Source organism: Ahaetulla prasina, chromosome 1, assembly GCF_028640845.1.
Source record: "Ahaetulla prasina isolate Xishuangbanna chromosome 1, ASM2864084v1, whole genome shotgun sequence".
Taxonomy (NCBI): Eukaryota; Metazoa; Chordata; class Lepidosauria; order Squamata; family Colubridae; genus Ahaetulla; species Ahaetulla prasina.
Genome location: NC_080539.1, coordinates 298,615,389 through 298,629,654, shown reverse-complemented (window position 1 = coordinate 298,629,654; position 14,266 = coordinate 298,615,389). Strand labels below are relative to the sequence as shown.

The 14,266-nt window shown below is 38.4% G+C and overlaps 1 protein-coding gene across 7 annotated transcripts in view; it reads right to left on the bottom strand.

Moving 5' to 3' along the window:
* Positions 1-14,266, bottom strand: part of ZFYVE26 (zinc finger FYVE-type containing 26) — a 46,543-nt gene that overhangs the window by 8,393 nt on the left and 23,884 nt on the right. For all 7 annotated transcript variants that reach the window (XM_058161873.1, XM_058161874.1, XM_058161878.1 and 4 more), the window contains 13 exons: positions 13,169-13,273; positions 11,896-12,018; positions 9,641-9,817; positions 9,277-9,523; positions 8,140-8,238; positions 6,927-7,084; positions 6,551-6,720; positions 5,240-5,268; positions 4,359-4,495; positions 3,664-3,884; positions 2,800-2,947; positions 1,435-1,644; positions 692-910 (listed from right to left, as the gene is read on the bottom strand). In XM_058161873.1, the coding sequence (XP_058017856.1) occupies positions 692-910; positions 1,435-1,644; positions 2,800-2,947; positions 3,664-3,884; positions 4,359-4,495; positions 5,240-5,268; positions 6,551-6,720; positions 6,927-7,084; positions 8,140-8,238; positions 9,277-9,523; positions 9,641-9,817; positions 11,896-12,018; positions 13,169-13,273 (2,043 nt within the window). The remainder of the gene's footprint in view (positions 1-691; positions 911-1,434; positions 1,645-2,799; positions 2,948-3,663; positions 3,885-4,358; positions 4,496-5,239; positions 5,269-6,550; positions 6,721-6,926; positions 7,085-8,139; positions 8,239-9,276; positions 9,524-9,640; positions 9,818-11,895; positions 12,019-13,168; positions 13,274-14,266) is intronic.

Sequence of the window (14,266 nt, the reverse complement as noted above, 5' to 3'; positions counted from 1 at the left end):
AGAAGATTCAACATCAACAAACTAAATCAATTAGTTTCATCCTTCGAATATTATTCTTTATTCTATTCTCCAACACACTTTAACAGCTGGATTAGAGAAATAACAACAGGTAATAAAATCAGCACTAAAGGAAAGGACAGCTCCTACCATGTAGTTTCTTAATTCAAAATACTCATTCAGACAAACTTTTTAGAGATCATCCAAGATTTTAAATTTATATGTGTGCATAATACCTGAATTATATCTAAACACCCAGGTTTTAGTTCAAGGAAAAGTGGTATTATCCAAAGAACACTTTTATACCAATGAAGATTTGGACAAACAAAAAGTTTGATTAAAATGCACATTTTTTGTTATTTTTATTTATTTTCAGGTTTTTTTTTGTCATTTAGGTTGGTGTTTTAACAGGGGATACTTTAATTGTTTAATGATAACTGTAATTGAAATTTTCAGTAGGTAATTTGATTAAATTCAATAAATGAATAAATGAATGAACAAACAGTTGATGGACTTGCCGCCCTCTCTCCCATTCCCATGGGATTTTTTCCAAGAAAAATTGCAAGGGTTAACAAAAACAAGTTTATAACCAACAGACTGCAAAAAATTATGCAACATGTTTTGGTCAACTCACAGGCATGGACCTTATTTTCTAAGTCCTTAATCGGATTCCAGCAGAATGCAGTTTCCCTACCTTATTTAACAAATGTAGCAGAGCTTCCCTCATACACTCATGCCTCATATAAAAACTAATGATTGCTAGATTGGTGCCATAATTGTGCAAATAGAAAAGGCATTCTTGATAATAGCTGTTGTGTTGCATCTTCCCCTCTGGTGTCATCTCTAGAGACAGGCTTCGTGTCCTCAGTATCGCTTCCAGTTCTTTCAGAGTAGCAAAATAGTCATCATCCTGCTATTAAGGGAGAGAATCAGAAGTCACAGGCTGGATTCAGAATGTTTATCGACAGAACACTCAAAAGCATTTTTCTCCTTGTGGAAATGAGCCAAGTACCCCACAACTGCTATTTTAAAAAATGGAGATCTGAAACTGCTTGTGAAGCAGAGCAAAAATTTTATGAGGAAAAATGGGGAGGAAGTAATTTTCTCCTTCCCAAATCTTCCTGAATGAGTGATTTCTAGTTACTCTTCTTAGGCAGGAAATCTGTCATATTTTGACAAAATGGCAGGTTTTAGTAACGAACCATATCTTGTTTTTTATATTTAAGTACACATTTTTACTGCAATTAACAGCTGATCAATTTGCTATACTAAAGAAACATCCCAAGACAATTTATTATTATTTTTTATCACAGCTTTCTTCAAATAGTTCATAGAAACCCACGCAAACACAGAGTCATTGTCTTCGTCTTTTATCCTAACAACCCAGTGAAGACTAGGTTATTCAATGCTGCCCCTTCAGCAAAAGTATAGCCTTACCACTGAAAGAATGGGTTTCACTGTGGTTTCTAGATACTGAACAACTTCCTGGACCAGACGGGAACCCAGACTGAGCTGATTCAAATCAAGAGGTGATTTTAAGCATCGACTGAACTTCTCTCTGGCAGCAGTCAGGTTTCCAGCTTTAAGGCAAGCCATGCCCCATGCATGCCATGCTCCACCAGGGTCCAGACCAGTCTTGGTAGAAACCTAAAAACCAGGTTACCACAAAGATTTAAGATTTTTTTTAAAAAATCATCCTTTTAAGTTATTTTAAATATATAAACCAAGACAACGAAAACAGCATTTTATAAGTACTCTCCATATGTGTCAGAGGTTTATACCACTATGGATAGAACAAAAGCCTACTAACCATCATTAGAGGTACTGTTTGCCTAATGAAGGTTAGAAATATACACTTTTCTCTAAAAAGAAGAAAATGACACTGAGAATTTCTGTTCAGAAGATAAGATTTTCTTCTTATCAAAGAAGCATTTGTTTTATTAAAACTCAGATGGCAGAAGGCCTTTTTCAATACTTAAAAAAAATGAATAACTTTTTAAATAGCATTAGAGGTAAGTCACAGTTTATAGGAAAAAAACTGTAGCTTAGAAGAGGACACAGTAAAATCCCAAATTCAACTTTTAACATGTTAAGGTAGAGGTAGGAGGGTTCTGCAACAAGCTCCAAATATTTCTGATAATTAGTAAAGGTAATACAAATTAGATGAACCACTAGTAGGGTAAGAAATACAACTAATCATGATTGTCTATACTACTATTAATTATAGCAGAGCCTTCTCCGGTCAGAATTAAAAGGACACCAGATTGGGAAAGGCTAGCTTAGAAAGTTAACTGCCACTAGGATGGCAAAGTTTTCAGCTACTCAATTAACTGAGTATAAATGATTATAAAGGAACCTGATTAATAAATTATACCTAAATAGGAATAGCACGGTGTCAGAAAAACAGTCTTAGGTAGCCTTTTCAAATATTAAAGAGGTATAATTTACAGTTTAAGATGCATAGTTCACTCTTAGCAGCAAAAGGTGTATCTAATACATTTTACATTTTATAATGGGACAATAACTGTTTTAAAGAACTTACAGATCCAATAATTAAAAATAATATTTGATCAGTTAGTTATATTTGATTATTTATTACTTTGTAGTAATAATTAGTTTTTCTTAATCTAGAATCGAAACTAAAAAAGATTTCCAAGGTTGAAAACTTAACTCAAAATCCTTGATAGGAAAGAGAATGAAGATAAAATTCTTTTCCATAGAGATGCCTTCCCACTAAAGACAGAAGTGTGTTAAGGAATCCACAGGCTATACTTCACAATTACGTCATTCCTATAGTGTTACCTCAACGGACAGTTGATAATATTCCGCTTGCAAAAGTTGATTTCTTAGCCTACTAACTGCCGCAGGCTCTAATATCTGATCCAGAGATGGAACATGACGATAAGCAGCAGCTACTAAAATATTCAACACATCCACCTTGCTGAGGTAACTGATGTGGGAAGAAAAAAGCGAAACAAATAAAATGCATTTGATTCATTTTACTCAGTTTGGTTCTTGAAAGTTTTAATTGTATTTTAATTTCAAGAGGAAACTTGCAACTCAGAGGAGGCAAGGGATCATACTATTTTTTCCCCCTTTTCAGGCTGTCTCCTGAAAACAGCTCATAGTTTATCCAGAATAGCACACAATTAGGGCCTCATGTCTTGATTTTATTCTTGTGAGAAGAAACCCCAGCTGCAACATTTTCTTTCATATTGGCTAATTTTGAGGCAATAAGGCATTAAGATTTCTTGAGGCATTAAGATTTCTTCTTAAGATTAAATATAACAGGCTCCATTTTACTAGCTGTGTAGCTGGTTCAGCTCTGTATCTGTTCAACATAAATACGTGCTAAAATCAAAAGCCTGGGATAGTTAATAGCAACTAAATTGGCTAAAAATGAACAAATCAGTGTACTGTTTCCTTCTCTGTTCAAAAGTTTGCACAAATATATTCTGTCACGTAGCAAGGCAGGTTTGGACATTTTTAAAGTATGTAAGTCATAAACTCTGCACATAACTTGAAATATAATAAACAGCATAAAACATACAAGAGCATTATTTGTGAGCCTGCTTGTAATTTATCTTGCAAATATTTACAAGAAGATTAATTAGAAGCAAATCATTACAATGGAAAGGTTTTTCAGGAGGCCTACCGACATCTTACCTGTCACAAAGAGCTAACTCCTGGCTCCTCCCAGCTTTTACAAACATCATTTTGGCACTGAAAAGCAATTGCTTCATTATGTCTATGAGGAGACCAGCATCCACTTCGGGGTTTGCCAGGTTTCGAGACAATTTGCAGCAATAATCTATCAACTGCTGACCACAGGCAATGCTATCAGAATGTAGTTTGAAGATGGCAATACACAAGGATGCACTAGGAGCCTGAATATTAGAAAGGGAAAGAAATAAAGAAAAAAAAAGAATGAAAGTGTGACTGTCTCTGCTGGTGGGATGAGGCCAAAAAAGCTCCATAGGAAGAACAAGTCATGAGACAAATCCCAGTTACAGAATATTCTCTATTTTAAAAGGCAAGGAAGTAATGATTCTCCACTCAGGTTTCAGAGAGATAGTCTCTTTATCTGTCATCCATCCATTCATCCATCCATCCATCCAGTTTACTCCCACTTCAGTTCAGAGGGACCTTAAGACAGTCTACAAAAATTAAAACATAACAAACCAATAAACAACAATACCCAACTATTTTGCACTGCAAATAATTTAGAGATCTGGCAAATCCATTGTCCACTCCTTGAATGTTACTGTTTTGTAATTTTCTAAAACCTCGGTAATGTCCCTTGGTCTTTTTGGCCTGTCCTAAGAAACTACAAGGAAGGCAATTTAGGAGAACTTACTTACCTGTTCATAAAAGAATTCACTGCGCACCATTTTATTGTCTTCTTCCACCAAAGAAAGCTGCCATTCAAATTCTGCTGGCTTTGGTATTTGTACCACTGCAGAGTAATCTGTGCATTCATTATCAGAAGATATAATTGCTATGAACAACAACAAAAAACACACTTTAAGATGACTTAGGTTAAGAAACCACATTTCACAAATAGCTCAGCGATCCGGGGGAAGAATACACCTTGATAGCAAAGTAACTTGGCATATGGTCTTTCTTTCCTTAAACATTAAACTTTTATATTTTTTCACCCATTGTAATGGGCATTTTTTTCTTATTGCATGTTTCCAAAAACTCCCCCAAATCACCGTACATACTCTGCCTTTAAAAGAATCTGACTTTGACATAAGAATAAGAGGGACATGATAGCTAAATTCCTAGCAGGTTGTTTTTTTTTACTTCATTCCTGACTTTACTGATTAGTGACAAAAATGCTATCCATTGCTATTTCTCTTGAGTTTATTGTGATGATATTTTCTTGCACTGTTTTGTGTCTGGCAGCCTTGAATCTTTTGCAAAATTATAGCATTTATTTAGTTAGTGGTCTCTTTATAAAAAGTAATTTTAGACTACGGAAATTTGAACCAAATGTAAAGAATCATGGCTCAGCTTTCTGAACTTGAAACATTTTTAGGAGGCAGCTAGTTTAATTAATATTTTCATCCATTTTATTAGTCCTGTAGCAATACAGACTAGAAGGTTTACAATTTTACTATAATTGAATTATTGATTGCTTGTTAAGATGCAACAAGGTTTTCTTGCACCTTTTTTTTTGTTACCTATAGTACCAGAGAGAAATGTAGAATTATGAACATGGCCTATTACATGTTCTCACCTTCTTGATTCTGATCTTCTTCATTGGAACTATTAAAAAGAAAAGAAATATGCTTCACATCCATTCTTATAAGTTTGAAACATTTATTAAATTTGAATATTGCAGTCAGTAGCTAATGAAATTAAACCACATGTTTTTTTCTTACAAACTAGTTCCTTCACTATAGAAAAGTCCTGGCAATGAAGACTACAAAAAGCCCATGAACACAGCAGCTCTCCTGAAAACATCATAGCAATTGTTTGAAGATTATCCTCTAGCTGTATGCAGAACCACTAGAGCAGGGGTCCCCAACCCCAGGGCCCTGGCCCATTACCGGGCCACGGTCCGTTCAGAACTGGGCTCCAGAAGTGGCACGAGAGCATGCACGTGTACTTACACATGTGAAACTCCATTTATGCGCATTTGGAGCTTCCATTTTGTGAAGCTCCACTTGCGCAAATGGTGTTGTGGGCACTTGTGCACGCATCTGCCACTCATATGGAACCATCCCCTCTTCCCCTCCCATTGGTCTGCCAAGGTTGGGGGCCAAGGTTGGGGACCAATACACTAGAGAAACCAAATATATGTACCTCTTTTAATTGTTTACATTGTCCTACTAATAGTTTCTTCTTAAGTAAAAGGGGAAATGTCTGCAGGTTTATTCCCAGTAATCAATTAATCAATTTCATACTATAATTCAATTTGCTTCAAGCTGAAGAATGACTATAAAGATGTTTCAGGGCAGATATGTACTTCCACTGGTGTTGTTATTTTACATAGGAGGGGGAGAGTACTACTATTATAATATTTTCAGCATTGTTTTATGAATTAATCTTGTTAATTTATAGTTTTATGTCCACTCAGATTGTCTTAGAAAAGGCAAGGTAAGATTTGTACATGCATAAATGTATGCTGGGAAGAAGATATCTCTTTTCATGATTCTCACATCCTATCAGTGGCCTCCTAAAAAAGCCTCTAACATGTTTATTCTTCTTTGCTAAGCTCTTAAACAATGAACTATTTTATTCAATGAACTATCAGAACCAACATTCACAAACCAAACAAACAAAAAAGGAAAAATGTGAAGAGGTATGTTCCTGTACAAATGTAGCCATTAAAAAACTAACAAAGGAAGCTAATTTTTATAGACAACAATAATACATGCACTTAATAGAGTTTTTTCCCTCAAACCTGGTGCCTTATAAATTAAAATCTGCAAAATCCCTTGTTACTATAGTCATCAGAAACTATGGAATCTGCAGTAAAACCGGTTCTCACACTGAGAACTATTATTTCAAAGAACAGAAAGTTGTGAAAAAATTCTTTACACACGTTTCTGAGTCATGGAATGTAGTTGTTGCACATTCCTTGTTGAAGTAACTGTAGCACTGATCACACACACGAGCTGGGTTTTCCTGACAAGCTTCCACAACCATGTTCTTGGTAGAACAGGATCTGCACACCAGCCTCCCACAACGTCTGCAGTGATGCCTTCTATTAAACTGAGACATAAAAGAAAACATTTGAATGAGCGAAGGCATTCCTGCAGTTACTGTTTAATCCACACAAGAAATCTAATCTTGGGATCTTTTGTAAGCAGTGACCAAGAAGTGCTAAATAAAATTCTAAATAGACTCCAAAGACATTAGATAAATACTCATTCAAGAGCTTTTGTTATACACTCAGCCCAGCTCTGGAATTCAATTACCATTGTAAAGCGTTCTGTTTTGCAAACCATGCATGTGACTTCTGTGTCATCTGGGATCCACTGCTGTTTTGGGGGGGGCTTCTCTGGTGGCACAAAGTCCTGAGCAGAGGCAACTTGCTGGAGGCTTTTCTCTCTTGGGTTGGAAGCATGTGTGGTATCTAAAAGATACAGAAGAGGCAAACCAAAGCCAATGAACAATTGAATTGTTGCTATCATAACGACCAGATAATGCACTGGATGTTCTATTACAGAAGATATCATCCTTTAAAAAATCTGTCCCCCATTACCAACAGCTCGCCAGTTATAGAAGATTATCTTGCAGACAATATATATACGAATATATGCTCCATCAGCATAGCATTCACATTTATTTGAACAGAAGAGTAGGTTTTCAACCAAAGCAAGAATGCCTAAAAATCACAGGAAGTATGATAGAAGCAAACTCTTTTTTCCTCTCTAAACATTCCTTTTTGGAGAGATTTACATTAAGGGGCAATTTGCTTTGATTCATCTAGTTTTTAAGAAAAGAAAATATATGTTCGCACATGCATAGAAAACTCATCCTGCCATATTGGAAAATGTTTCTTTTTGTCTTCAATAAAACTTGGGAAATGGCAATATTAATTTGTCATAAAGGTTTTGCTTGGAAACAACCCAACTGATACTTGGGGAATTATATGTTAACATTTAAAAGAAAAGTGCAGGCTTCCCAGAAAAACAAATACCTTTAAGTGCAGCTTTATTTGTTATTTATTGCACAAGAAATTAAGAATTTACAAAGAGTTAAACATTGCTCCAGATGAGTTACAAGCTACTTAGATTACATCATGAAAACAAAATGGACTTGTTGCCATTTGAACAGCAAAACTGAACAATTGCAGTTGTCTATGGAAATTCTTAATTATCCAGAATACTGGCTGACTCCAGATCAATTCTGGGTGGATCACAGCATAGCAAGATAAAATAACCATGCAGTAAAATACAGAGAATAGAAAACAAGCTAGTGAACTCAACCAATATCGAAAACAAATACAAATATATTCATCAAGTGGCTCCAAATACCTTAACCCAAGCCTGAGAGAACAGCCAAGTCCTTAAGGCCTTGGGATAGCAGCACCACTTTGTATAAATTGCTATATTTTTTCCTCCACAGTCATAAAAGCAATTAGAAATAGAAAAAGGAAAGAGTTTGGGTGTTAAATCTTTCTCTCACCAGGAGAACTAGCTGGAAAATTCTCTGTTGATTCTGACTTAGATAAGGTGTCAAATTCCGATCCCGGACACAAACTCTCTTGAATTAAAATAAGAGAATCTAAGACAAAAAGAAAATGCTGTTAAGAAACTGAGTAATTTATATTTATCTGTAAAGATTAGATAAACTGAGTCAAAAAACAAAAAACAATTGTTCAAACTTGTTCAAAAGCTCATGGGACAGAAGTGACATAAGATTTTGTACAGATTATAGATCAATAACTTTTATTGTCACTTTTTTCTGTGAACACATTGGCACACATTAAAAAATGAAATTCTGATGCCTGCTCTCAAAAGAAAATAAATATCTAACTATACACATATATGCACACACACATATATATATGCTATACAGACAGACGAACACACACACACACAATTCATCAAATCTATGGTTCAGATCTGTCTCCAAGTAGTAACAGGAATATTGATGTGTAGGGATTTGTATATACTTTTTATGATTTGTTTCCTAAACATTCTTTGGTTTTAACTTACTTCTTTTGCTTCATAAATGCAGGCTTTGCTATATAAGAAGCAGTAGCAACAGTGACTTCTTTTGTAATAAAGTTAGCTTTTCAAAGCGCATGAGATAGAAGAAGTATTAGTTTCCATATCAGGTCCCAGCATCTATTACAACTTTCTCAATTTTCCAACTCCCATAATTCATGTGCTACTCAATTACTGTTGCGATGAAGCCCATACAATTCTGCAAGGTTTTAAGACTGAGTAAAGTGCCTTTAAGCTATGACAGTTAAGGAGCACATAGACCAATTGTTTTCCCACACTAGTCACATTTTGAGGATTTTTATCTATAGGATTAAAAAAAGGGGGGGGGGGGCGAATCTAAGTGAAGAGAAAAGTATGACTCCTTTAACTCTCTGCAATACAAAGCAGAAAACAGCAATACTAATACATAGAAAAAATGAACATGAGTATGGAAGTAACACAAATGTGGTACTCTCTGTTTACTCTCTATATACATTAACAGTTCAGAAAACATTTTACGATAGACTGAAAAGCTGTCTGTGGTTTTCCAGTGGAGCCATAAAAAACTTGGTTTTTCACCATCACCAAAGGGAGATTTTGAAAACACAGTCACCTGATCTCTTCTCTCTTAGAGAAAATGGAAAGTCAAGAGCTTTCCCAGCATAGTTGGAGAGCAATGCATCAATGTCTCCTATGCTGAAGCCTATCTTCTGACCAACCAACAGCTGGTGCAACATCTGCACAGCCACAGCTGCCCAATCCACTTTCATGTTCATCAATAACTGTTCCAGCATGAGCAGTGGCTTGCAGGAGAGGTGGGAATAGTTAGATCGAGAAGGCTCTGGAAGAGTCAGCAGTACCTTGAAAAAGGAGAGAAAAGAATACAGTATCCTGACCTACCAAGAAAAGAACTTGCAACTCAAGAATAGAAAACAACAGTCTTGCAGCCAGTTCTTGAAATCGTCTCTGCTACTTACCTTGGATCCCACGTAAAGAGCTTGAATTTCATTCTGGCGCATAACTGTCAGGTGCTGGTTGAAGTATGTTGTGAGATAATCCGCAAGGAAATGAGAAGCTGCTAAGCTAGGATATCTATCAAGACACCGTTCACTTATGACAAACTGAATGTCTGGATCATCTATCCTTTGCAAGAGCTGCAAAAAATTTTTACATATGTATACACTTTATATAGATTTTAATGGATCATATCAACACAATATATATTTTGCTGCCTAGGCAGATCTACCTTCTCCCTTTCTAAGGCAAACACTTTTCAAAGTCTTATAGTTTAGACAATAATTCCTGCCTTAATCAGTTTCCTCCACCATGTCACTTGAAGCATGAACTACTTGAACTACTTGAAGCAAATTCTTTCATCTTCCTGAATACATATTCTGTTAAGTTATGCTGCAAACTCAGTATACTTAATACACATTCAAATAGCTTCTTTGTAAAATAACAATGTATATACAAAGGAAGTCTAGCAAAATTGACTCTCTCTCTTACACACACACACACACACTCATGTGCACAACACACACACACACACACACACACAGGTCATAGACTAAAACATATCAACATCTATTATTAGTTAACTGAGACTACAATTCTTTCTAAGGACACATGCCAAAATAAGCATATTAAAACTAAGGATAGTTATTGTCAATAACTGTTGTGACTGGTCATCTAGTGCAGCGGTCACCAATCGGTGGTCCATGGAGAAATCTTTGTATTTTTGCCGGTGCACTCTGGGGGAGGAGCTGCGGTGCAAGTGGGCCGAAGCAGCGATTGCGATGGCTGGAAGCTGTGGGAGCGAAGCATTACTTGCACTTGCGCAGCATCAGCATTCCGCCTCGGTATATTTGCCCAGTCGGTGGTGCAAAGCAGCCCTCATCTCCTGCCGCTTGGGACTTGGAGCTGTAAATGGCGACTGGTCTGGGGAGCTGCTGGATTTTGCTCTCTATTGTGGACACCAGACCGGCCCCCTGCAAGCTCTCATCTCTCAAGGAGCGCTCGCTAAAGCAGCATGGGAAACTTCGGCCGGGCTTCTTGAGAGACGAGAGCTTGCAGGGGGCCAGTCTGGCATCCGCAATGGAGAGCAAAATCTGGCTACTCCCCTGATCAGATGCCGTTTACAGCTCCGAGACCCAAGCAGCAGGAGACGAGGGCTGCTTTGCTCCACTGGCTTGGCAAATGTACCGAGGCGGAATACTGATGCCGCGCAAAATGAAATAGAGAAAAAGAGACAGAATGAGAGAGAATGAGAAAGAGAATCAGAGAGTGTGAGAGAGAGAATGAGGAAGAGAATCTGAGAGCGAGAGAGAGAAATGCGGGAGAATCAGAATGAGAGAGAATGAGTGGGAGAGAGGGGGGAGAGAAAGAGAATGAGAGAGAAAGAGTGGGAGAGAGAAAGAATGAGTGGGAGAGAGAAAGAGAGATGAGAGAGAGAAAATGAGTGGGGGGAAGAGAGAAAGAGAATGAGAGAGAAAGAGTGGGAGAGAGAGAGAATGAATGGGACAGAGGGGGGAGAGAGAAAGAGCGAATGAGAGAGGGGGAGAGAGAGAGAGAGAGAGAGAGAATGAGAGAGAAAGGGTGGGAGAGAAAGAGAGATGAGAGAAAATGAGTGGGAGAGAGGGGGGGAAGAAAGAGAGATGAGAGAATGACTGGGGGAGAGAGAAAGAGAGATGGGGAGAGAGAGAATGAGAGAACGAGAGAGAAAGAGTGGGAGAGAGAGGCGGGGGGAGAAAGAGAGAAAAAGAGAGGAGGGACGGTGCCTGAAGGACCCATCCTGTCACTGGGAGTCCAGGCATTTCAGCAAGCGGCGCGCTGGATTCGTATTAGTGGTCCACGGGAGTTAAAATTATGGACTTGGTGGTCCCTGAGGTCCAAAAGGTTGGGGACCCCTGATCTAGCGTATTTCACAGTGTCATATGGAAATGTCTTGCATTTTTCTCTGTCTATTGCCCTACAAGTTCATAATCACTGTCACAAATTTTTATCTCTGAGATGCATTGCTCTGAAAATTAGCTCAATATTTTGCTTTCCTAATGAAATATTTACAAATTATGCAACGTCTCAGGGCAGCACTGCAGCAACCTCCTCCTACTCCATATCCAAAGTCAAACATTTTGACCTTTGAAGAAAAAACAAAGTAGCACCCAATCTTAGAAGCACGTGTCCCTTTTTGGCACAAAAGGAAGAATCCTGGAATATCTGAGGGACCAGTTACCTGGAGAGCCTTTTCCATATCTCCCATTTCCAGCAAGTGAAGGAGGTGTTCCTGGTGAAGGCTGATCAAATGATCCCTTGGGATAGAATACAAGCGGCCCCATTCTTCACATAGTTCATAATCCTCCAATAAAAATAAAGAGTACTTAGAGACTGTAAATTGAAAAGTTTAAAAACAAAAGTGTTTGGCAAGGCTATTCATTTATACTACAGATGGCCTTCCCCAAGCTTCTGCCCTTCTGTTGTGCCCGATGGGACTTTCTGTTCCAAGACAGCATGCAGACCATCCCAACTGGATACAGAATGATGTTATTTCTCTACTTGTTAAGCAAAAAACACGGTAAAGGCCAGAGTCTCTACTCCTTGGCAACTGCTTGGTTAAGTCCCTGCCATTTCCTTGCCAGGTTTTCTTGAAATTGGTTTTCCATTATTTTCTTCTCAAAGCTAAGGCAGAATGACTGGCCTAAAATCACCCAGATGGCTTTGGGCCAAGGCAGGCCTAGAATTCATGGTCTCCCAGTTTCTAGCCTAATGCATTTAATCACGACTCCAAACTACTACCTTAGTTCTTTTCTGCTACAGAATTGTTATATGGATTTGTCGTGTCCCACTCCTCCGCTGACGGCCGGGTCAGGGAAATCCGAATCAGGCGTGCCTCTGCAGCTCTGCCAAAGTCCTAGCAAAGTTCTCAAGGCAGGCAGGAGACCAGAAAGTGATTTCAGCAAGATAAGGTAGACTGTGCCTGACTCAGAGAATGCCAGAAAGCAGATCCTTTATATAGGCCATGGGGTGTGGCTCCATAACTCAGCACTTATCCTGGCCTGCCCCTCCCTTCCTTCTGTTGACGCCGCTTATCAATTCTCCTGAAGCGAGGGTCACTCCAGTCTACAGCTGTTGGTAATTTACCTTCCTCAGGCTCACATGCTGTGGGGGAGGGGGAGGGGTCTAGTTGCTCCGTTTGCCTGGGCATGGAGCCAGGGCTGGGGGCTGGAGGTGCTTCTTCTTCCTCAGCCTGTCTGGGCATGGAGCCAGGGCTGGGGCCGGGAGGCATGTTAGGACATACCTGCAGATATGAAGGCCCCGGCTGCGGGGAAAGCGGACGAGGCACAACAGGATTAAAGAAAAAGCTCTGTCTTTTGTCTTTTTAGAAATGACTGACCACAGGGGGGGAAAAAGGGGTTCTGAACCAAATGGAATTATTATTTCAGGACAGAAAATACATGGGAACCAGCCTGAAAGAGAACAAATATGGAACGCTGCTGCCAATGTCCTACCTTTGCTTCCAAAACTATTGCTACAATGGCCTGAGGATCTTCCATGCACGTCCTCTTTAGATCCTGCCAGTCATGCCAGATGTGGACAGGCTGTAGTCTAAGAATCTGAGAAAATAAAATCAAACAAAACTGAACAGGCACCGTTACAATAATTATTCTGCAAGGCTGGCCAGTACCTGAATTTCTTTTATTAGTTAAGTTAGTCTCTTCTTACAGCTTCTTCCAAGCTCTGCTACCTCCAGAGCTATCAGGCTCATGAGATAAGGAGCCTCTGGTCTCTTCCTTTCAATGCAAATAACCTTTTCACTCTTTCAATGCAATTAACCCTTCACTCTCCCTAATCGGGTGACCAACTTCCTCTTCCCATCCGTAGATTTTATCTCATGCAGTTTGGGAAACAGAGAGTACCTCTCAGTCCCACCCACATACTGTTACTCATATGAATTCACAGATCTCAGCCTCATGATCAATTGCCTTGGCATTTCATTCTTGCTCCAGAGGCAGCCCTTCCCCAATAATACTATTAACCTGGATGCTAAAGAATCCAGAGATACAGACATTATAATGAAATGCCTCTCTTGCCACTGTCTGTCATGGCTAAGTTCCCCTGTGTGAGTATTCTGCTTCTGCTGCTTAATAAAAGTTGTATATATTGTTGTAATTCTGGGATCTTTTGTCCATTTTATCTACATAATCTTTCCTGGTGGGTGCCTTTCCACAAACAGGTACTCAGGCTCAAATTTTTATTTTTTTCAAGAGGTCAGTTGAACAGCTGCTCCAGGGATAATTCTAAATTAGAAGTGAGCAACTTTTCGTATGCAGAAACACTGTAGTTATTACTAGGATTTTTTTTTAGTCGCACCATTGGTATATACATTTTCCATCCATAAATATGGATATAAACTAAAGCTCATTATTAAAAAAAAAGAGACAAGAAAATGAAGAAAGAACAGTGGAACTGTCTCCTGTCCCCCACACTGAAACAAACCCATCCTTATGTAAATTTTAATCTTACTTTTCAAGCTGAAAAAAAATTTAGCTCAATAGGTTATAAATCTTTTTTAGAAAACTGTTTTAAACTTTCACATACTTTTTCTA